The sequence below is a fragment of the Tupaia chinensis genome, unplaced genomic scaffold, assembly GCF_000334495.1.
Source record: "Tupaia chinensis unplaced genomic scaffold, TupChi_1.0 Scaffold000622_1, whole genome shotgun sequence".
Lineage (NCBI taxonomy): Eukaryota > Metazoa > Chordata > Mammalia > Scandentia > Tupaiidae > Tupaia > Tupaia belangeri.
The window spans coordinates 2,322,413-2,348,098 of NW_006160142.1; the positions used below are offsets into that span (position 1 = coordinate 2,322,413).

At 37.0% G+C, this 25,686-nt stretch overlaps 1 protein-coding gene across 1 annotated transcript in view; it reads right to left on the reverse strand.

Moving 5' to 3' along the window:
- NRXN1 (neurexin 1) overlaps window positions 1–25,686 on the reverse strand; it is a 1,261,405-nt gene that overhangs the window by 683,241 nt on the left and 552,478 nt on the right. Inside the window, exons 10-12 of the mRNA XM_006159011.3 lie at window positions 17,012–17,395; window positions 9,064–9,267; window positions 6,479–6,505 (exon numbers count right to left, since the gene is read on the reverse strand). Of these exons, the coding sequence (XP_006159073.1) occupies window positions 6,479–6,505; window positions 9,064–9,267; window positions 17,012–17,395 (615 nt within the window). The remainder of the gene's footprint in view (window positions 1–6,478; window positions 6,506–9,063; window positions 9,268–17,011; window positions 17,396–25,686) is intronic.

The following is a 25,686-nucleotide window of genomic DNA, read 5'->3' on the forward strand; positions in this document are numbered from 1 at the left end:
AATTATACTCTTCTTTCAAATTCTCATGAATTTAAATATGTGGATAATTCAAATGGGCTTCCCTTAATTTTATTTCAATTTTAATATTTTTTTTAAAAGAGTCATTGTCAAGGGCCAATTTCCTTTGCTTGTTTTGATTCTTTGCTTTCTGTTAGAAATCTATGCTGTTTCTGTAAATTTAATGCGCAATTTCTCTTAGGTTTCTGCTAAAAGTCATAAAGTATAAACTGTCTTTTCTTTTCCTCCATGTAACATTCAGCTAAAACAAAATTCTTATTTTTTGTATTTATATTTTCATATTTCTTTATTTCTTCAGTAGTTCTCTCCTGGGTGAGTAAATAGTACCAATAGCAGGGGGGCAATGGCTGACAAAATCCTTCAGCTCTTGTTTTATGGGGCTGGAGGTAAAAGTCTATTATGGTTCTCTGCTCTTCAGGCACCAATATTTGCTTAATGTTATAAGTTCTAGCCTCCAGAAATTCCTTCATCTCTTTTTAAGTAGCTTGCTAAACGGCAGTCTGATCAAAGCTATCTAACATGGCTTACAAGCCATTGGCTGACATTTTGCATTCTTTTATTGCTTCCATTTTTATCTACTTTTAAAAAATGGTGATAAGTAATACCCAGTTGATCTTTTCATTCTGGTAATAAAATGATAATACACAGACCTTATTATCTACTCCAGACATCCATCAAAGTACATTTCCCAATAACAAATGACTCAGAGTGTCTCTTCCCTATATCCAAGTCAAAAGTGAGGTTAAGTACTTTCTCTCAGGTTCCCTTTCCTTGCAATACTTGGGCACTAACTGCAAATAGAAGTTGAACTTCAACTCATGACGTGACACTTTATTCACATTACGTCATATGCAATTTTGCTGCCCTCAAATGTGAAATAAACCACTTTTTCTGAGAAGTCAAAAGTAGTTGGGACCAGCAGTTAGCGTAATGGCTATGTTGCTGGACTCCCATGTACTTGACCACAGTTCGCGTCCCGGACCCGGTGGCTTAAAGCTCACACCGGGTGCGTGTGTGTGCGTGCCCAAGATCCCGAGAGGAGAATGGAGGAGAAGGGACTGTGGCGTGGCCTTCCCCCCTAGGGGGTGATTTCTCGCTTTCTATTTCTCTGTCTCTGTCTGTCTGGCGAGCGCACGTGCCCTATAGCAAAAACCTCTCAAAAAAAAAAAAGTAGTTAAAAGCTCTACTTATTAAAATAGTTTTTCTTTCTTTTTTATTCTTCTTATTCTTCTTATTATGTTTTAGTTTTTTGCCATAGGGCATGTGTACTTGCTGGGCAGAGACAGCCAGAGAGAAAGCCAGAAATCACTCCCAGTGTGTGTTGGGGGGCGGGGGGGAGTTGGCCATCCTACAATACTTTCTCCTCCATTCTCCCCTCAGGATTTTGGGCACACATGCCCGCACACCCAGAATGATTTTCAAGCCATCAGGTTCAGGACTCAAATTATGGTCAGTCCTGTGAGACTCAAAGTGTCTTAATCATCATCCCACAGGCTGGCTGGCTTCTTTCCTTCCTTCCTTCCTCCCTCCCTCCCTCCCTTCCACCCCCCTTTTTCTTTCTTTCATCAGAAAGCTTTCATTATTGGGACCAGCAGTTAGCATAATGTCTATGTCACTGAACTCCCATGTAGTCGACTGTGGTTCGAGTCCTAGACCTGGTAGCTTAAACTCACACCGGGCGCATGTATGTGCGTGCCCAAGATCCCAACAGGAGAATGGAGGAGAAGGGATTGCGGCGTGGCCATCCCCCTTGGGGGGTGATTTCTCACTTTCTGTCCCTCTGTCTCTCTCTGTCTTTTTGGTGAGCACACGCACCCTATAGCAAAAACCTCCCCCCCGCCCCCCAAAGAAGGAAAGCATTCATTATTGTCAGAAAACAAGAAGGAAACTAGCCGGAGAAAGTGACACTGGAAATGGAGAAGAGTAAATATTGGTAGGATGAAAAGATGAGTGGATGAGCAGAAAAGGACACAATTGCAAAAGATATAGGGATAGTGGAACAGTGCAAACAAACAACAAGCCCAGGAGGCTGTTAAGTTTATTAACATCTATTTTAATGCAAATGCAGAAGTGATCCCAAGCCTTCCTGTAGTTAAAAAGTACATTATGTAATTATTCTACTGATTTAGAAAAAAAAAAGAAAATAACAATAACAAATCTATAAAAGCTTTCCTGTATCCACTTATCTATTTAAAATAGTTACTTATATCACAATAAAGACTCACCTATAGTTGGTAGGAACAAGTTTATTTTCAAAATTTCAGTGTATTTAAACCTTCAAAGATTATAGCATTAAAAAAAAATTAAAGTTACCAGAAAAAGAGAAAAATCAAATAACTGAGACTACTTAATAATGCAACATAACATTCAAAGGCCATATTTTTAGGGAAACATTATAATGAATTTGGATGTATTGTTTGGAATTATTGGGCACCAATTTAAAATAGATACCTTCTTGGTAACTCTGTCCCAGAGTGACCAAGACATTAGATGATGTGGTTTGTCAGACAAAAGAATGCAACCTGAGACTAATGCACTTGAGAGAAATTAACAATTAGTGGAAATTTTTTTTGCATTCTTTATATTTTTTGAAAGACTTATTAAGTTAATTAATACTTGAGAAAAGTCAAGAAACTGTCATTCATGTTTTCATGGAAGTAATTCATACATTAGTCACAAAAGCACTTTGTTTCTTCTAACTTGAATTCTCTTGACAATATTTGTTAAGGTTTATTTTGCATTTGTATAACTTCTATAATTTTTCACAAAAAATACTACTTTTTTATGTATTCAAATAGTTTTTCCTCTTTATGTTAAAAGGATGTGACTTATAGTCTTTTTTATCTACCTTCACTCTCTATGGAAGTAAATATATACCTTAAAAGATGTGTGTCTTTTTCACAAATTCCATATAAGATTATTGAATCATGATAACTTGTCTTTCTCAATATTAGAAGAGATAGAGGAGGCAAGAGTAATCTGACTGTCCTGTCCATCCCAGACAGAGAAGCACGGAGAGCTACAGATAATACATCTCTGTGTTTACCAATCAGTCTACAAATTTGCAAAAACCTAAACTTAATCTAATTTTGATTGAACTTTAATCCAAGTTGTAGATAACAAACATATTTAGCAATGATATAAGATAATGTCTATCAGTGAACTGAGATCGTTCTGGGATTATGTTACAGACACCTTCTATTTGTAATCTAAAAGATCAAAAATGCACAGCTTGACACAGACATAGCCATTATTCAGAGACTTCTCTTTTTTAAAAAGTACCCTATCAAAAAAAAATTCCCTATCCACACATAAAAATGAGCTTTTGATTTTTTCCAATAAAAAGATTCTTTTCATTCATTTAAAGATTCTTGACAGCTTTTCCTCCAAGGAAAAATGGTGGCAATAAGGAATCTGATAGACAGTCCTTGGAAGTCAAATCTGCCCTTTGTTAGAGGAACCTTAACAAAAGGCTGTGCCCTAGTCTGTTGACAGAAGATTCTATCGCTGTATCCCAACCATTGACATAAGAGTGGGTGAAAAAGAAACATATCTGCCATCTCTTACAGTCCTGCAGTTTGAATACATGCAGCCAGAACCTCTTCCCTCTCTACCTACAATCTAGTTGTGTATATCAAAATTTGATAGTCTGATACTATATGCAAGGCCATGTCAACTACAGATGCTATAAAGCTGGAGGCTGAGAGCATGGGGAAAGAGAAGATGACTACAGAAAGCAGCAGAGCAATGTTAAGTAAACGCAGAGAAATTTGACTGGGAAGAGACCCATTCATTCAACTTACTAACTTAAGAGTTTAATATTAGTACTCCTTGTAAAATAATCTTTTATGCTACAGTTTATGTAGTTCCTGTGGCAGTTTTCTTAAAAGATATCGATTGAAGTATTGCATATTAATCTCATAATACTGTTGATATCTTCGATATCATACAATTTTTTAAACAGTGGTGTTATACAGCTATGGTTTAATAAAGGTACATAATTTTTTTTCCATTTCACACAAACCTATGGCTCACAGAGGATACATGTCATCAATCAGTTTTTTTTTATTATTATTAAACTACAAGTTATATGGAGATAGAGATTTTTAAAAATTTACTTTGTATTGGGTAGGAAATGCACTGCAGGTGAGAATCTCTGCTCATTTCATCACTGTGAGTTAGGTTGGCCTTATGTGATATGTAAATTCCTTCCTTTCCTCAAAACTGATCTTCTTTATGAAACCAAGGTTTTTTGCCACATCTGCCCACTATCCCCCAAATAAAGCAAAGGTAGAAAGAAATGAAAAGATTACCTGGTCATTGAACGTTCTTTCCAGTGACTGCTGTCAAATTAAGGCATTTGCAGTCCTGTCAGAGGTGTGCACTGAAAGCTCACAACTGTTATTTAATTCAAGTAATTTAAGTGGAACACAAGCTCTTTCAGAATGGAAAAATGTCACTAACCGGCAAATACCTTTTGTCCTCAAAGGTATTATTCCATAGAATATCCAGAGCAGGAAAGAAAAAGACTATCCTGAATAGCAGAGTCTTATAATGTAAGCCCAAGGAGGAAACAAATCTAATAAGGGTAATTATACACACATAAACGTTTTAACAAATCATGGATGCAGCTGGAAAAATACAGAATCATATTTGATTTAAGCCATAGAATATCCAGAGCAGGAAAGAAAAAGACTATCCTGAATAGCAGAGTCTTATAATGTAAGCCCAAGGAGGAAACAAATCTAATAAGGGTAATTATACACACATAAACATTTTAACAAATCATGTATGCAGCTGGAAAATACAGAATCATATCTGATTTAAGGAATTCCCATCAATTGCTGGAGTTTATGTAGTAATATCATATAAATTTTAAAATTCATGCTTTATTATGTACTGACTATAAAGTAAAGCGTACATAAGGTAGGCATGGAGATTGAGGTCTTTTGCCTCATGGATGTTCTGAGACTCAGGAGGAGCTTGAATCAGATAAATCTATGTTGCATTGAGGTGCACATCTGGCTTTGGTAGAGAGTATTTTGTGAACTGCCTCTTGCCTGCATCTATGCCCCCCCAAAAGTAGTGACCCATGGGGTTAGACCTGAAAAATACATACTCCTTTCAGAAAGATTGGAGAGAGAGGGTTGAAGAGATGATGTATAATGGAAAAAAATCTCAATTATGTGGGAGTTTAGAAATATGATGCTCCAGAACTATTCTGTGTGACATCATATTTAGTGCCCAGAATGTTGGTTATAATTTGTAAGCTTAATTTTAATAAGTCATGATTCAGTTACCTTTTTATTCCTGTAGTCAGATAGACTAGGTTTTATGCTTCCTTGAAGTGCATATTAAAATGTAATAATAGAAATACGAGTTGTAAGAATTGAGGTGTTTGGAAGAGTATATATTTTGTTAGAAAATGATCTTGTTTTTGCCCGCATTTTATTCCTCAGAGGATGGCTTTCTGCTATTTAGGAATATAGCCAATGGTTTGGGATATAGATGCCATCAACTCACAGTCAGCATTTTCCCAAGGATACAGAAAATTTTTTTACTACTATGATGATAAGAGATTAGAAGTATGTTAGAATCATTTTATTTAAATAGATAATGACTTTGTGATCACTGGAGATTTCTTAATGTGGTCAGCAAAACCTGGAAAAGAAAACTTAAATATTTGCATATTTAGAAATAACATTAATTTACTCTTAAGATAACACAACTCAAAATAAAATCACAGTCTCCAAATCCTTTCATATCTCTAGTTCAAATTCAAAGACAACTCAGTCCATGCATCTTTCTGACTCATCATTTGGCATGCATATCACAGATTTGACGGATTTTGGTTATTTTTAGCATTAAAAAGGATTAGGATGTAAAAATTCATCATGTAAATACTCTTAATGGTCAAAGAAGAATGACTTAGATTAAAAACAATTTTTTTATAAATATGAAACTTGGAAGAACACATTTTCCTACATAAAAATTTAAATTTAGAAGGACTTAATGGTAACTCTCAAGGAGAAAAGAAATATTGTTTTTTTTTTTCTATATTTGAGTTAAGAGATAGAAAACCAGAGGGAAATATGACCCACTGCATTTTCTCCTATTTAGTTCTGAAGAAAACCACTGGATCCAAGATCTAGCAGAATATAAATGCCACTTGTAGTATCAGATGGCCTTCGGAGGAATTTGCACCTTCTGTTACAAAATACCTATCATCTCCTTTCCCACTTAGAGGCAAGAACTCAACTCGGCAGTGGGAAACTTTCCAGAGTCTACAGCATGGATTTCAAAATGAATTTTTACAACCCAGATGATGGACTGGTATACTTCAAAAGTGAGTTCATGAGCTTTATGAACACATTTCTCTTGCTCTCTCTCTTTCTTATTCTTTACTAGCTTACATCATAATGGAGGAATAACATTTTAAAAATTTTGAATAGGCACTTACTGGAATTACAGTTAATCCTGATACAATCTAGATGGGGAAGAATAGATGAAAAATGAAAATTTATCCTTCAAGGTAATAGCTGCAGACATCCAATAAAATCACAGTCCACCCTTCCGGGGACAGACACATGCAAATATGGCCACTCCATGTTGTTATTATTTACATTCTTCAAGAACCCAGGTTTATTGTTATAAAACTTCACCATTGGAAAAAATAATAGAAAGTTGTTGTTTTTTTTTTTTTTTTAAATGGCCAATTCAAACAAAGCTACATGGTGACAAATCTAAGTGAAATAATAAGTTGTTAACTGTCAAAGATGCTTGCTCAGACTGGCTGCAACATCCTCCCCATCTGTGAAAGAACATAATAATGTTTTCATCAAAATTCAAAAGTGCTCCGTCACAATGGGGTACTGTGCAGGCTCAGCTAGGCTCAACATCTTGGACCTCCAAAATCTAATATCCCGCAAAGGCCAACAGAATCCTTAGGATTGTAGTTCAAATGGAAAGCAAGTTAAAATTATTCTCATCTCACCCTGACCTTTGTTTTGATCTTAAATTTTATTTGGTTGTGCACAAAAGGGTAATAGCCAGATGTTGGCTGGATTCCATAGGTTGTATTAATTGGAAGAGAAAAGAAACAACTGTATGTCTCTTTTAGAATCTCTGGTTGTTAAAAGAGTAGTCATTCACACAAGCCTATGTATCTCTTCCGAGCTAACAATGTTATCTCTATGTAATAAGCAGCATGGTTAACGCTGACATTGATTTTTCCTTTCTTACAAGCAAATGTATAAGAGTAGAATTAGAATGTCTGATGTGGATAACATAGACTGTGATTAGATTGGTTATTTTTAAAGGACTACATGGGAGGGTTTATATTTATTTTATGTACAGATATCTAGTCGTACGGTTTTGGTTTTACTTTTTAATGCCTTTGGGGAACATGAAAAATATAAACCTAGATTCTGTTTCCATGTAGCTGAGTTTGTCATGTGTCGTCAACCGCATCAGAAAAGTGGTTGCAAACAGCCAAGGACCAGCACCTACACAACTCTTCCTGCAGAATGCTTTGCTGTTAGAGAATTCCCATGAGTGTTTCTGAATTGCCTGCAAGGCCAGTTACTGCAATTAGGGGATTTTGATGGTCTGTAGTAATCTATAATTGTCACTAGAGGGAACTCTAATAGAACGATAATGAGAGAGAGGTGTTTTCTTAAATAGCATTTTTAAAAAGTGAAAAAATCCTTATCGTTTAACTTAATCTCACTAATCAGAGGTCAAAGTATTTACATGCAAAAAACCTACCAGAGGTTTCATTTTATATTGTATGGGTTACCATTCTGCCCAGCACAATTAGCAAATGTAGGTGGGTTTCTACAAATGTCTTACTGCACTACATTTTACTACCCTTTTGGTAAATGTGTGTAACTTCAAATTTCATTTTCTCTCCTTGTTTATTCATTTCTCTGTGTGTTTAACTCTTTCAGGGAATACAGTAAAACCTCATTAATTTTTACTCTTATTTGGAGTTCATGACAATATTGAAACTTCTTGGGCAGAATATTAATTTTTCGTATAAGCAGAGATTCCCTGAGAAAAAAAATAAAAGAAAAACACCAAGATTTTGAAAGGCCACGCTCAAGAAGGCCAAGCTCAGAGGAAAACTTACCCAAGTTTTTCACACAGTGATGGTGCAATGTGCAAGAAACAATATGCTAATTCTGGGGAATTCTTATCTGTTCATCACAGTTAGCCTAGTAAACCCTTTCCTTGACAAGATTTATCCGGGGGCTAATTGTGTGTTTGAGTGCAACTGAAAACAATAAAAACTGCTTAAATATATTTTTAGTCTACAGCTCAGACTTTGTTTTCTTTCTATCTGGCTTCCCCCCAGAATTCTTCCAGATTGGTGAGGTTTTACTGTAGTGATTCATTCTTCAGGCTAAAATGAAGCAGGAAAGCATTATCTTTCTGTAGTAGAGCCTGTGTCTTTAGTGTTCACATGGCTGTTTGCTAAGGGCCGCAGACTTTGGGCATTGAAGGGTCGTGGATTGCTATTTGATAGCAAAGTATCACCACACAGAACTCCCAAACGGAAAAGATGGGCTACCACGAAGGTGACTAGTCAAAGGGGAAGCCCAGGAAGCAGAGGAAGAACAGTTATTGATCTAGATAGCAAAGCAGAAATTTGATATTTTGTTCGCTAAGTAAAAGTAGACAGACTTTTATTTATCTGCCAGTATATCACATATAACCAATCAGAAGGCCGGTAGACACAACAATAGGAAGTTCAGTTTGAGGCCTCTTTAAACCTACTGATTTATATTTTTAATTAACCTCATTGGTAGATACGGCTTCCCTTTTAAGAATCCTCAGTGGTAGGAATCACAAAACAGTAAGTTATGGTAAACAGAACGAAAACAATAAAAAGATGCCCCCCAAAACTAAATGAATTTAAATGATTGAAATAAAACCATTAAGTGTTTTATCTGTCCATGGCAAACAGGCTACTTGATAAATGTTGCAGGCAAACTGAACAAAATGTGAAAAGTGTTAGTTAAATGGGGGAAGGCAGGTTGTTACCTAGGTTGACCGTCAGTTTCACACGCCCTGCATCTAGCTCCAGGCGGAGGGTGTCTGCCGAGTCTCTGGAGGTCGTTGCCATCAGAATGCCATATGCACGCTGAGATCGAAACCGTAAGGACACATCCTCAGCCTCTGTGTGCATCACTACTGGGAGTTGGATTTTCATAAACATGCTCCCATCATAGCTCAAAACCGTTGCCTCTGCAGAAGGAAAATAAATATAAGTTCTTGGTCAGTTTTGCACATTAACATTTTTGGAAAAATAGTGGGTGATCTAGTAAAGGCTCTAGATAGAATTCAAGATTACAAAGTTAGCTCATCTTCTTCAGAAATGAACAACTTTTTAAAGGTGGCATGAATTCACAACAAAAAGAATTTCTTTCTGAAGTTATGCTAAAGCCCTGAAACAGACATGGCAATACTTCCTTTTTGCTGCCATAGCACTGTCTACCTACAGCACTAATCTGTTGGACTGTATGGATGTATGTGTCTCCCCTCTCAAGAGCAGAGATTGTGTTCTTCTGCATAGTCAGTGTGAGCTTGGTTTGACACACCAGCCACCAGTTAATGCATATCTATCTACTGTGAGGCCACTGACCAGCTCTTTGAAATCAGTCTACTTGTCTTGAATCTGAACTCTTCATCTGCAAAAGGAAAGCTTATTACTAGAAGATCTTTAAGCCTTGGCTTGCCCTAAAAGTTCATGGTACTAAGAAAGTTACTATTGTAATTTTTTCATACTCTCTATCCTAGTAGAATTTTTTAAATTTTAAAAAAAAATGGCTGAGGGTCCAGCATATGGAGTAATGGTTACATTGCTGTACTTTCACATAGTAGACTGTGGTTTGAGTCCCAGACCTGGCAGCTTGAAACTCACACCGGATGCCTTTGCATGCAAGCCCAAAATTCTGAGAGGAGAATGGAGGAGACCAGGTTGTGGCATGGCCATTCCTCCTGGGGAGGTGATTTCTCACTTTCTGTATCTCTGTCTCTTTCTCTCTCGTGAGTGCACGTGCCCTATAGCAAAGGTCTCTCTTAAAAATAAATGGTGGTGGCTGGCAGGGGACATGGTTACGGGCACTGGACTCTCACACTGCCAACTGCAGTTTGAGTCCTAGGCCTGGTGCCTTTCTCTCTCTCTCTCTTTCTGTCCCTCTCTTGTCAAATTAAAATAAATAAAGTTAAATAAAATAATTCTTTTAGAAAAAGGGCTGAAATACAGGACTCAGGCCACACTTCACCAAAGGTGAAGCAAAAAAAGAGAAAAAAATCGCTATTACCATTTAACAGATGATACTGTTCCTGTTAGATGTAATGTTTACAAAGTCAATACTAACTTCATTTTAAGGTTCATTTATGATAAAGGATAACTTGGAAGATTATCTGTAAGTAGAACTCTAGTATTCTGAAAATATTATGCTATTGCCAAAAAGTCAACACTTATACACCTTAGTTACAGCAAATTAGGATTGGGGAAGGACTACAGGATTTGTGTGGATGCACGGCGCTGCACTAAGGTAAGCTGCATTAATAGGAAAGCTGCTTAATTCTGTATTAAAACACACAATACGGGGACCAGCAGTTAGTGTAATGGCTATGTCACTGGACTCCCATGTGGTCGACCATGGTTCGAGTCCTGGACCTGGTGGCTTAAACTCACACCGGGCGCATGTGCATGTGTTCCCAAGATCCCGAGAAGAGAATGGAGGAGAAGGGATTGCGGTGTGGCCATCCTCTCTAGGGGGGTAATTTCTTGCTTTCTGTTTCTCTGTCTCTGTCTGTCTGGCGAGCGCACGCGCCCTATAGCAAAAACCTCTCCAAAACACACACACACACACACACACACACACACACACACACACACACAAAGGAATACATAGTAGAAATTGCTGTTGACAAACTGACTGCTTTAAGAAACAGTCAGTCCTCTTAGTGTTAAACACCATATGGCAGTAGAACATTGCAAAACAAGCGTGAGTCATTTTGCCTTCTTATTGGTTCTGACTCTTCAAATGCCATTTAATAAAAGAAAAATTACCTGGAATTAAGGCAAATTAGAAAATTCTTGTTATCTTGACTATTTACACAGCACAGCAATTAACTTTACTGATATAACTGTGCATGTTATTAAGACCATATTCATTTTTTAAAAAAATATTTATTTGTTTGTTTGTTTGTTTATTTAAATTTGACCAGAGAGAGGGGGAGAGAGAGAGAGAGAGAAAGTGAGAAAGCCAGCCACCAGGTCTGGGACTCAAACCAGTCAGCCATGTGGGAATCTAGTGCCCCAACCATCACACCATCAGCTGGCCCTTTAAGACCACACTCTTAAATTGCAGTCTTTTAGACTTGTGGAATTGAATGTGCATCTAGAACCTGTAAGTGCTGAGTCATCCAGATGTGTCTCTTTGGCTCCTGTCTCTTTTTCTATTTACCTCTTATCCTAAGAGATTGATCTTGCTCAACTCACATGCTCACTACTCCAAGTATTTACTAACAGTCTTATAATCTCTCCTGAGCTCAATAATCTATTTATTATTCATTATCTTCTTGATATCTGTATTTGCAATAGACAGCTTTCTAAACTCTCAATTCACTCCCCTCAAAAACAAATTCAAAACATCCTCGTTTTTCAGTCTTCTCTAACTCAGTAAATGGCATAACCCTATTGCTCACACCCAGACCCTTCTGATTTTTCTCTGATCCTATCTGACATGTACATCTGTTTGCAAGCCGGCAAGTTGGTCAGACTGTAATTCCAATCCATTTCCTGAATTGATTGCTTCTCCTTTTTACCACTAGAGTAATTTAGACTCTGTTCCCATCCCTCACCTGGACCACTATAATATCTCCCTCCGTGCTATCCCAACTTCTACTTCTTCACCCTACACACAGCAATCCTTTAAAGAAGGAAATCAGATTACATCCCCGAACTGCTTAGAAACTACACCCCTGCCCAATAGTCTAATAGTTCTCTACTGTACTTTGTACTACTTTTTTTTTTTTTAAACCTGTAAGGCTCGTTGTAACCCTGTAAGCTCCACACACACCAGTTCATGCTCTCGTGGCGTTGTACTTGTAGCTCGCTTGGTCTTAAAAGGTTTCATTACAGCTCTTTAAACAGCTGGTTCCTTCAGCACTCAGTTCGCTGATCAAATATACTTAAAAGAAACCCACTTCTGGGACTAGCAGCTGGTGTAATGGCTATGTCACTGGACTCCCATGTAGCCAACTGCAGTTCAAGTCCTGGACCCGGTGTCTTAAACTCATGCCTGGCGCGTGTGCATGCGTGCCCAAGATCCTGAGAGGAGAATGGAGGAGAAGGGATTGCGGTGTGGCCAGGTGATTTCTTGCTTTCTGAATCTCTGTCTGGCAACCACATGTGCCCTATAACAAAAATCTCTCAAAAAAAAAAAAAAGAAAAAAGAAAAAGAAAAAAAGAAACCCACTTCTCCCTCCAATTATTCCATATTTATTTACCATTTAATTTTTCTTGCTTGTTTGTGTAGTATGTCTGTACTTCCCCATTAGAATGAGAGTGCCTTGGGAGCAGAGAGCAATCTCTCACATGCATCTCTATGTTCAGTAAGTGCCCAAAAGAGCACGGCACACAGTTGAGCCTCCATTAAGTTTTTTGAATTAAAGACTGTACTTGATACAGAAGATATATGACAGAGCTTATTTTAATTTGAATACCGAGCTTATATAAATCACCAAAGAGATGCTTTAGTCTGCCTTTTGTAAGTGGAATCTGATTTTGGTAATATACGAGAAAAAAGTTTTTATTAAAGTCTACTTTTACGGTCATGATTGGGCTACAAAAGGCAGAGTAGGAAAGGCGTCTGATTATCAAAATAGTGTCCTCATGGTTAGGCACTGATTTAAACACTGAGAAAACAAAATAGGAAATTCTTAAAATATAGTCATTCTGCATCATATGACATATTTTTTTCAACTAGATAGAAGCTTCCTAAATGGGAGCAATATCACAAATGACAAAATTCAATGAAGACATCGAGTAGTAGAGTTAATTAAAATATGATTGTACAGTTGCAGTGGACAGTAGAAAAAAAAGAGCTTTTTTTATATAACCTTAAAGGAAATTTTGTATATAATTTTTCTTTTTTGAAACTATAACCAATTATGGTTCATATCTGTAAAACAACAAACACCGGAATAAAAATTGAAAGCCATGATTCAATTATGTGTAGTGTATACATAAAAGAAAAAGAAATCTTCTATTTTGGCAATCTGGAAAACTAGTATATATTGTTCAATAATATTTTTAAAATAATTTCACATTTTCCTATGAAAAGTAGCTTAATTTGATTGAAAAGTAAGGTATATTATCTCTGAGAAATAGATAATTGTCAGTAGATCATAAAGATAGTATGAAAAACAATCTAGAGTAAATAATAAGGATCATTGGCCTTTCACCTTCTCTAAAAAGCTACCAGAATAAAACAACATAGTAAAGTAATAAAACTCAAGTGCCCCTGAGTGCCATTTTAAAGAATCCTCAATGTGAAAATAACTTGTTGATAAACGGCAGCTGAAAGCCTAAATGATTTCTCATAATTAGAGTTAATGTTTAATTAGACAAGAAATGGAAAATGTACAAGGTTGTAGTCTAGAGTTGCCAAATAAATGGTAAACAGCATTCTGACATTTGAAGGTTATATTATTTGGCAGTATCCTTTCACATTAGTAAAATTATTTTATCATTTAGATCATAAAGAAGTTCTTTAAAAGGCTAGTTCAGGTACCATCCTTCCCAGTGGGGGACACAAACAGTTCAACTTTGTCTTCTAGATCTCCTTCTCTCTTGTCATTAAGTTTGATAAATTTGCTTTTCTGCATTATTCTTTGTTACAGTCTAAAGTGTACACCTGTGCTCAGTTTTGCCGAAAGGCGGTCACATATTGTGATCAACGGTGAAAATCAGACAGGGAGCCAAATTATATTGCTCTGACATCTGTCCCTCCATCTGTTAGAGTTTCAACAAACAAGTATAAAGTAGACCTCTGATTACATCAACACTCTTATTTCACATAGAACTGAGAGTAACTTCCATATAATCAAGTCTTTACAAAATCTGTCTCATTAAAAGTGAAGCAGAAAGAAAGATGCCGAATTTAATTTTTATCCATTGACCCTTAATTCTGTAATATTTTTTCTTATAAGATCAAGACATATACAATAAAATACTAGTTTTCCATAGGCCTACATTATTAAATAGTGTGTTCTTTCTTAGACGCCTCTGTGTTTCTTAAGTCCAGGATGAAAATTTGTTTTTCAGGGCTTTTGACATCATTTCTGATGTTGCAATGTCCAAGTGCTTGAAGATGCTTTTTAATTGCTTTGACTCGTTATCTTCCTAAATTACCAATTATTAGTCAATAAGAAAAAAAATTATAAATGCCAGGGTTTGTTTTTTTGTTTGTTTGTTTTTTTTAATTTTTGATGATTAATTTTAAGAGCTGTCAATCCACTCTTTTCTTTCTTTTTTAATTTGTCAGAGGGCTCATGCACTGGCTGAACAGAGAGAGAAAAGGAAAGTAAGAAAGCACCCCCCATGGGAGATGGTCATGCCATAATCCCTTTTCCCCCTATTTCCCTTTTGGAATTTTGGGCTGGCACATGTAACTGGTGTGTTTTTCAAGGTTCTGGTCCAGGAATCGAACAGTGTAGTCAGCCAAGTGGGATTCAGCCACTCTAACTACCACACCCCTGGATGGCCTGTCCGTGGACTCTTATGTGAGCAACGGCCTGATTTAATCAGAGTGTATCTGGAGAAGAACCACAGGTAACATCTTTTCTTTTGAACTGAAATCTCAGAGGTTCCAGCACGATCTTGTGTTAACTGAACTAGGACACAGCTGGGACAGAAGCCAGGCTTTGTGGTATTGAGCATGACAACCATCCCACATCTCCCTTGCTCTCAGGAGGCTCCATAATTTGAGCAAGAAAATTAATTTTGAAAAGCAAAGACATCTCGCAATATGCTGGGGTAGTCCAGAAACAAGAATCACACAAAAATGACCATTTTTCTCCTCAATACACGATGAACCTGGAGACAAAAAAAAATTTGCAGACATTTCCAGTCACCTGTCAGATTAAAAATTTATGCTGAACCCCAGCAATGAAGTTTGATATTAAATTCTCATTTGCAAATCCGTACATATGTGCTATCCCTCCTTCTAGTTATGGGAGTATATAATAAATATTCCCTTTCCACCATTCTGACTCAGAAAGCTCTGCTATTTCTGTTTTTATTTTTGCCATATGTAGTAGCAGAATACTGCCACAGGGTGGTACACCATGCATATTTAACTGAAGGCTTTTATAATTCACGTGGCGTTGAGTTATACCCTCTTCAGTTACACTTAACCAGGAGTCATTGAAATAACCGGTAGCTCTCTGAGTAACTAAAATTAAAACAAAATCTTAAATCATTCAGGTCTGCTAATCTCAAATTATATTTAATGACATTAAATCTGGTAAGCTTTGTCACTTTTCTGTCCTTTTGGCAATTCCCACACACCAAACTAAACAAACAAAATCAAAGTAGGAAGGAAAATGCAGAGAGAAAATGTATAAAGAATATAAACCATCTGAACCAAACCACACAGAATTAGCTAAGTTCAAATGACAATTCACAGGAATTGCAAGTGGTTAAACCATAAGAAGAATAAATACATCTTCATAATAAAATACTCGTCTGTATATTGACCTATCTAATTATATGACACAGAATAATAATAACGTTGTGCTAGGCACTTAAATTATTGTTATATTATTAATGTATTACTATTAATTATTTATGTTTATTAATGTTAATGACCAAGCTGATATACTGGTGTTTTTAAGCTACTTTTTAAGCTAAAGAACCAAAATCACATTTCGAGTTTGGGCTCTACAGAATAATCACATTTTCTCCAGAAAGTTTTAGGTTAAATGAATTAAACTATTTCAAGAATGAAGAAGAAAATAATCTAAATATGTGTGGCTTACAAATATAGGTGTCAGGTGCTTTTAGGCTGAATATCTAATAGAGCAATGTTATTTATAGCATGAGAAGACAATGGAACAACTCATCGACATTTTTTCATATTGATTCTTAGTTCCATTGTTAAAAATAAGTGACAATGGATGTAGTGACTGAAGCATTTATCTGAAACTCTGGATCGATGTAAGAGCAAGCTTAGGACTGTTTGTTCTGCTATTTCTTCCTTGAGCCTGGTCTGCAGATCAGACAACTATCACCCTGCAGTCTTCCATTAACCCTTATTCCTCTCGGTTGAATGGGAAAGAAAAACAAAAATGTAGCTTTGTCTCATACTAGAGAAGCAAAGGGAGACATCTGGGTAGAACTTCAACAGACATGCTAAGTCTTAATATCAAATAGATGAATTGTTTGTGATATATGAGGGTCCTTGCCAAAGGTTTTGAAGTTAGGGTGTACTTTGAAAATGTGAACATAACTTACGTGATTTAGAGCTTACTTTTCAGAGAGGATAGCACATTTTGGGGAACTGACTGAAGTGTAATGTGTAAGCTGACAAGTTTCATGAGGTGATAGGGAAGTCTAATTGCTAATTCTTTCTTTCTTTCTTTTTTTTTTTTTAACTGTCTACTGTCCTGAAGTTAAAGATTGGGCAAAATAGCAGTAATTGTTCATAATACATTTAGGTTCATACTCTAAAAGATACCAAAGGGCCAAATTTCTGTTCCTGCAATATACTTAAAGGTCTGTCTTTCCAGATCAAGCCCTTTGGAAATCCTTGAGGGCTCACCAGTTACCAATCATATATGCCTACTCATCTGCAGACAGTTTACTTCTGCATAGTACCTATCACGTTTCAATGGTCAGTTCAGGTTTGAGGTTAACATTTAATGTATTTTTTTATTGTGGGAGATGGCTGCTGGATTTTTGGCATCCTACCTCTTTCACAGGACCTGCCAAGGTAGCCTGTTCCAGAACAATCACAGACATATCTGTTCCACCCATCCCTGCACATGCCGTTGTTTTTGCAAGGGTTGCTAAGGCACGGTTTTGCTGTTTCTCTTGAGCAGGAGGGCTTCACTCCAGCAGTACTCTGAACTTCAGCCATTTGCCGGATATCTTTGCTCTGGCCGTCAATGAACAAATCCCTGATGCAGCCCACATAGCCATAGTTGAGCAGAGCGGTCCACACCTCGGTGGGGAAGACAAGGCCAGCCTTATTTTCTGGCAAGCCCCCCAGGTACAACTCGTCATCCAGGTCCAGAATCTCACTCTCGCCAGGAGCAGTGTAGGGGGTGCGCAGTGTGTTGACAGAAATGGTACCTGTTGCAAAGACAAGAGAATGCACAAGTCTTTACAGAGAACATGCTCTAGTTATCATTCTACTTCTCTCCATCTGCTTAAGGGTGAACTCCTGGGAGGCAGATTTTCTTTCTGTCCCCAGTATCTGATATTTCCCAGAGGAATTAAGAAATCTATGGAACTAAGTCTCTTCAGAAATAAAACAGACTGTAACCAAAGTGGCTCCATTTGACTTGAAGAATGAACATCAAAAAGCACAGCCAATACATAGTGTTTTTCAGTCTCTAATAGCTCATCCAATAAATACATATGAGGGATTTCAAAAAGTTTATGGAAAAATGGAATTAAAGTCTGAGTTTACTTTGGCGCAAACGTTTTTTTTTTTTTTTTTTGAGAGGTTTTTGCTATAGGGCACATGCAGTTGCCAGAAAGACAGAGAGAGACAGAGAGACAGAAAGTGAGAAATCACACACACACACACACCCCCCAGGAGGGATGGCCATGCCACTATCCCTTCTCCTCCATTCTCCTCTTTGGATCTTGGGCATGCATGCACATGTGCCTGGTATGAGTTAAAGCCACCAGGTCCAGGACTCAAACCACAGTCAACTGCATGAAAGTCCAGCGACATAGCCATTACACCAACTGCTGGTCCCTGTGCAAACATTTTTGAAAGCCACATTACTTCATAAAACTCATTTCCCATGAATAGTTTAAAACTTACAAAAAATAAAAGACATTGACATTCTAATGCATCCTTCTCAAAGATACAGTCAGATTAATTTTGGCTGGCACTTATTTTCAAAGCTAGTCTGCATCTACAAAACAAGGAAGACTGGGTGTCCACATTTTTAACAAATGTCATTGCTCTGACTGAGTACAATATTTAGATGATCTCAAAACCTGATTTGGTCACTCCAAGCTGTATGAATCTATTCACTAACTTCTACTGTTTGAGTTTCATTATCTTAATATGGGCCTAATTATAATTTATTTATAGGATTGTTCTGGCTGTTAACTAAAATAATAAAGTGTTTGGTTTATATGAAATACTGCATAAACCTACAAATGATCTTTGTTTCTTTCTTTTTTAAAAATAATTGACTTGCTTATCTTTATTTATTTTTTAGTTCAACCAGAGAGGGACAGAGAGAGAGAAAAAGACAGAGAGAGAGGGGGAAAGTGAGAAAGGAAGGTGCCGTGTTTGGGACTCGAACTGCAATCAGCCATGTGGGAATCCAGTGCCCTTATTCACCATGCTACCTGCCAACCCCCAAATGATCGTTCAAGGAATGAATTCAGAAAATCAGTTGCCTACTTTTTAAAACGTCAAACTAGTTATTTATTTAAATAGAAAAAGCTTTTCTTTTATTCACTCCAAACATTAGGGAGAAAAATCTATTGTTTTATAAATGCACAGGAATGCTAAGTCTAGAGTGAAAAGATTGAAAAGACCTACACTGGGTTGAGTGTCACAAAAAAAAAAAATTGTGGAACCCATGGGAAAAAATAGGACAGACTGAAAACATATTTCTGATAAAATTTGCATATATATTGTCATATTGGCAAAAATCCTATTGACATTCTGACTCTTAAAAGACCTTTGTAAAAATTGTAAATGTGATACTACAATGGACATGATACAGACCCACTAACATGTTATCCCAGATTTCATTTCAAATCTCGGTTACATAGAGTAGGAAGAGTGTGAGATAGCATTAGAAGTCAGGCCTGCTAGCACCCTCGGGCCCTTCCTGGAGTCTCAGGGTTTTTTCTTCTTCTATTAGAGAGCTTCTTTGCTATAGAGCGCGTGCTCCCACCAAAGAGACAGAGAAAGATAGAGAAAGTGAGAAATCACCCTCCGGGGGGATGGCCATGCTGCAATATCTTCTCTACCATTCTCTTGGGATTTGGGGCACACAACTGGTGTGACACTCAAGCTGCCAGGACTGAGATTTGAACAGAGGTCGGCCATGTAGAGTCCAGCACCCTAACCACTACACATCTACTGACCCCAAGCCTCAAGAATTTAAAGAGCAGAGACAAGAAAAACTTGGAAATAGAAGGTGAGAAACAAGTTGAGACAGAGTGGAAGTGGAAAGTGGGTGGGTTGGGTGAGGAGATACATTTAAGTTGCTTCAAAGAACACTTAAGGCACAGCTTAAGCAAAAACACAGATCTGCTAAGGACACAGGGCTGCCAGCCCAGACACTGTGCCCAGGAGATTCCGAATCCCAGCAGAAGGGCACTCCTCGATCTGGGCAGGATAATGAGATCTGTCTTGGTGAGGGAGAAAGGCATGGACACCACTGACAGAGACCGCTCAGGCAGCCAAGCCATTGAGGGGACATTTGTCTCTCTAGACTTTCACAGAAAGAGAAAAAAGCTCCTAGGGGAGAAACACTCAAGGACATTGCTATTTTGGCCCTCTGAAGAGAAGAACATAATAGGGATTTCTGAGGGAGCCAGCAAAAAGGGAAAAGAAAAACGTATTCATTTTTATTGTTCACATTTGAGCAAGTATCTGGAAGAAAACTCTCATTTGAGTATGTTATCAATACCATAAAATCCTGTTTAGAAATATATTCTAAAATGTCATTTGGAGGAGAAGAAATACATACTATTAATATAGAATGGTGGCTCTTCTCTTTAAGTTAGAATGATTATTATGTACGTTGTTAAAGCACTATTTTATGTGCAACACTGTCCAAAATGTCCTATGAAGTGAATTAACGGATGGTCCTTGTCCTCTGCTCAGCTAATACAAGTTAGAAGATGATGAAAAAAAGTAATTGTTAACCACAAAAGAAAAGGCAGACATTAAAAAACATGTTAAAGTGGAAAACAAAAGGGTACATGTAACGGACTCTGTGTATGTTTTTCAGATAAAAGAGAAAGAGGTGTTAGTCTGTTTTCTAATCTCAAGATTTCCTAGATGTAACAGAATTTTTGAGAACTTGATGAAGCGAATACGTATTATTGAAAGGAACTGTTAGGAGACGCAGCTTAGAAGTGAGCAATGACAAAGTATTACGAGGGTGGGGATGCACTTAAAATATAATTTTTTTCTCACATGCCTTTTTATGTTCCTATTACACGGAACAAACTTAATGCAGCCCAGAAGAGAAAAACAATAACAATGCAGAAAACCTGTAGTGTCTTTATTCAGGATACTACAATTCTGACACTAAGAAGGTGCTTAGGAGATTCCCAAGACAAGAGACCATATTGGCTCGCATGGTGCCTTGCTCTGCCTCCTCTATGGCGTTTCCACAGTTCTGCACTCTGTGTCTACACTTCAGGAGCAAAACCGCAGTCACGTATTTCAGATAATCATCGAAGAACAGTTTCACAGGAAAGACGGAGTGACTGGGGCTCTTGATTTTTCTTTTGATGTGTTAGTGTCTGTTTGAACAAAGGATTGTAGGAAACTTCAGATATGCCTTTATGAATGTGCTTGATGATATGGTTAGAGTAAAATACTCACTGTGTTATTAGACTAGAGTTCTCCAATGATAACTCATAAAGCGAGACTAGTTTTCATATAGCCTGGTGCATACTTAAACACACACACACACACACACACACACACACATGCACACAAACATGCATACTAACATCCATACACACTGGAACAAAAATTTAGCAGAATATTTCATTGCCTCTGATATTTTCTCTTTTATTATTTTATTAATACAACACTGGATGATCAGATAAATTTCAGAACCAATGGACAGTTGCAACTCACAGTCCAGAAAGCACAGGCTGAGAGGTTACTATTGTAAAGGGTAAATATGTTTCCACCATAGTTCCTTGTTGTCCATTTGGGAGGTCATTTCAGAGTTCTCTTAAAAAGAGGCAATGAAATATAAGAGAAAGAAAAGGTAACATAATCTTAACTTTAACTGAAATGTATCCAAGAGGTTATTGGATGAATTCAATTTAGACTCAGATTCAAAGTTAATGAGATATACCAGGCAAATGCCATGTATCACATAACATTTACTGGAATATTCTACAAACAGAGTAGAATGAAGGAAATTACTAAAAAGTCAAATACTATTTTCTTTCTATGCCTTGTCAATCAATATGTACTTATCTTTCATAAAATCACTGTAAAAGTGATGGCAAACAAATGGAAAAGGTAGAACTTAATTTAAGCAGGAATAGGAATAACTATTTTTATATTTTAAAGATTCACAGTAAAAGTTATTTAAAATATTAGTTAAATTTTATTGCTGAGTCATGCTCAAATGTCTATATTTTAGCCTGTATCTGTGCAAATGTCCCCAAAATGCACACATTTCTTATAAGGGACTTGAATCACAAATCTCCTTAAAATTTTACTATACATATAAATCAAAGGACATAATTACCTAAGCAAGAGAGTCATCATAGGATCAGAATTAGTTTAAACCTTTTTAAGAGATATATATGACCATAGTTAAATTTAAATATTAAGGGTTCTAAGTGCTCATTTCATTATAATTCAATTATAAAGCCATTGGTTACAGAGACTAGCAGTTGGCGTAATGGCTATGTCGCTGGACTCCCATGTAGTTGACCATGGTTCGAGTCCTGGACCCAGTGGATTAAACTCATGCCGGGTGCATGTGCGTGCATGACCACCAAAGATCCTGAGAGCAGAATGGAGGAGAAGGGATTGCTGCGTGGTCATGCCCCTTGGTGGGGGAGGGTGATTTCTCGCTTTCTGTCTCTGTGTCTGTCTTCCTAGCAAGCACACAGGCCCTATAGCAAAAACCTTTAAAATAAAATAAACTAAAAGTCATTGTTACAAAGAACATATCAAATACATATTCACACCTCGTCCACTGATAATTAAAAAATCTGAGTACCTGACACAACTGTATATATTAAGAGAAAATGACAATGTAAATACGTTTTTAAGGGAAAACAAATATCTGGATATACTATTGAGTCATTCTTCTATCTTTTTCTAGGAACCTCAAATATTGAAAAGCTTCCTTTGGAGTAGTTTGATTCTTTCATATGTCCCACCTCTTCCACCATTACATATTCGAAGTGTCTGGTAAATTAAACTAGTATTTTACATAAACATTGCTATATTTAAGTATTCAAATCTGAATTGTCATTATATTTGAAGACTTATTTAGATCAGTTTTTCATGCCTCAGTATTTAGGAAAATAAAGTACCCTGCTGTGTTATTTTACTTTTTGAATTAATAAAATTGCAGCTAAAAAGTAAAGTTTATAATGGGACCAGCAGGTTCATAATGGTTATGTCACTGAACACACATGTAGTCAGCCATTGTTTGAATTCTGGACCCAGCCGCTTAAAACTCAAGCTGGGCACGTGTGCGTGTGTGCCAAAATCCCAAGAGGAGAATGGAGATGGGATTGTAGGGTTGACCATACCCCCACAGGGGTGATTTCTTGCTTTCTATCTCTCTGTTTCTCTCTGTCTCTGGTGAGCGCATGTGCCCTATAGCAAAAATGTCTCCATAAAAAAGGGGGAAAAAAGCAATACAAATAAGTAAATAAAGTTTGTAATTTGAATGTAGAAACCATATTACATTATATTAACCTTTAAACGCTAAAGTTGTTTTTCTTTATTCAGGATAGAATTCATGTGCATACATTTGAGAGGGATAGAGAGAAGCAGCCTCAGCAGGGTGTGGTCACATTGAGATCCCCTTCCTCCCGTCTCCAGTTTGGTGTATGTTTGTTGACCAGGCCAGGGAACTGAAGAGCAGTTGTCATGTGGGATCCAGCTTCTCCCAAGCAGTGCATCACTGCTGTGCCATGGAGTCAGCTCATAAACATGTTTTCCCCATAACATATGCAACAGATAAAACAAAGCTGGTAAGCAGATGAGATACTATTTATTTAAGAATATTCTGGGCCAGCCAGTGGCTGGTTAAGGCACTGGACCCCACATGGCTGACTGTGCAGTTTGAAAAACATGCTGGGCAAGTGTGAGTATGTGCCCAAAAATCCCAAAAGGAGAAAGAAAATGGAGGAGAAAGAACTGTGGCATGATCATCCACCATGGGGGGTGAGGGTGATTTCTCACTTTCTCTTTCTCTCTCTGTCTCTCTTGGGCAAGTGTATATGACCTCTACCAGAAATGTTTAAAAAGGAAAAAATAATGTTTATGGTCAACCCCAAAGCACAATGGTTAAGGGAGCTGGATCCCATATGGCCAACTGCAGTTTGCATTAAAGCCTGGAGGCTTGAAAAATACGCCTGACACATGCTTTTCCAGGGGGTGTTTTCTCCCCTCTCCTTCTATCAGTCTCTAACTCTCTGTCTCTCTAGCAAGTACACTTGCCTCAGGCAACTAAAAGCTACATATTCATTAGCATACATAATAAATTAGTCTTTTATTTAAATTTTATGTAAAGAGCAAAAACTGTTGAAAGCAGCTCTTAGTTATAAAAGTGACAACTAACTTTACATTTAGTGTGGAATTTCTAAGTTGTTACTTTCCATTTTTATTTTCCATCCCATTTTCCTCATTTTCTTTTACTTCCATAGATTAGTTTATAGTTGATAAGAAACATGAACTGAAGGTGAGATTTAAAGTAAGATAATTTGGTTTCAAGTTTTAAATTACTGAAAATGTTTAGATGACTAGAAAACAAGTGTAGAAAATAGTGTGCTGTGTTAGAAAACGGTTTTGCTTGGTGAAAGGAAACTGATTTTCATTTTTTTAGCTCTTCAACTACTAACTAGTTGGCAAGTTTAACTAAGTAATAGATTTATTGGGCTTCAATTTGGCTCTTAGGAAAAATAAGGAGATTAACTTGTTCTCTTATTAGATGATCCTCTAGATGATCACTAAGCTACTTTTTGAATAAATATTTTGAAACTACTGTTTAAATCTTTTTTTAGAGAGAGATTTTTTTACTATAGGGTAAGTGTATTCACTGGAGAAACAGAGAGACAGAGAAACAGAAAGCAATAAATAACTCTTCCAAAGGGATGGCCACACTGCAATCCTTTCTCTTCCAATCTCCTCTCAGGATTTGGAGCATGCAGGCACATAGACCCAGCTTAAGTTTGAAGCTGCCGGGTCTGGGACTCGAACCATGATTGGTCATGTGGGAGTCTGGCAATGTAACCACTATGCCACCTGCTGGTCCCACTGTTTAAAGGATTTTCAAATTCATGTCAATTTTATTAACCCGTAATTCTGCTCCACGTCTCATTACACAACAGAATCAGCTTCCATGAAACTATAAATTTACTTGTCAAAATCCTTATTCTGTTAATAAATTCAAATATAGTAAAAAAATCAATAAAACATTAATAAGATGGTATGATTCAAAATGAAAATATATAATTTTCTTGATTTTTTTTGAAAAGAATCAAAATAGTAAAAGTGGGAATTTGGGGGTAGTGGGATTAAATGTGGTTACATTTATTTCTCTAATTTTGTGTCCTTTTTTTTTAATGCCAGAGGGCACATGTGTACACATGACAGGGAGAGGGAGAGGGAGAGAGAGAGAAACAGACCAATGGGGCTTGGTTACAGTGCAGTCCTTTTTTCCTCCACTTTTTCAGAATCCTGAGCTTGTGAGCAACCACCCAGGGTCTTTTTCAAGCTAAGAGGCTAAAATTGAACCGCTGTTAGTCATGCATAATCTCAGCTGCTGCACTGGGGCTGGCCCTCCTGTGTTCTTTTTATAAAATAAGGCCATGTATTACCTTGATAAAAGAAAATGAAATAAATGTAATTTGTAAGTAAAATAAAAATATCATCTTAATTTTCTCTTTTGTACTTACTACGTATTTTCTGCTTACTTGGATTCACATGTGACCCGGAAAGTTTAGGAATTACACTAACACATTTAAAAAAAAAATCTTATAATGAAAAATGTAAAGTTTAATAATATCTACTACTGGCAAGAGTAAGGAGGTAAAGGCATGTCATATGATGTAAATAAGAATGTAAGCGGAAATAAAATTAGCAGGGTCAGGAGGGGGCGTGATGGCTAAGGTGCTGGACTCGCACAAGGAAGACTGAGGTTCAGACCTAGCAGCTTTAAAATCATACCAGGTGTGTGTGGGGGCATGCCTAGAGTTCCAGAAGGAAAATGGAGGAGAAGGAATTGGGGTGTGGCCATCTCCCAGGGGAGTGATTTCTCATGTTTCCTCTCACTGTCTCTATCTTTCTCTGGTGAACACAGCTGTCTATGGCAATAAGTAGATGAACAAATCTTAAAAACACACAGAAAGTAATAGAAGTCAGCAAAACTAACTCATCATTATGTTTCAAAATTAAAAATGCAATTAATTCAGCAATTCGAGTTCTCAAAAATCTATTC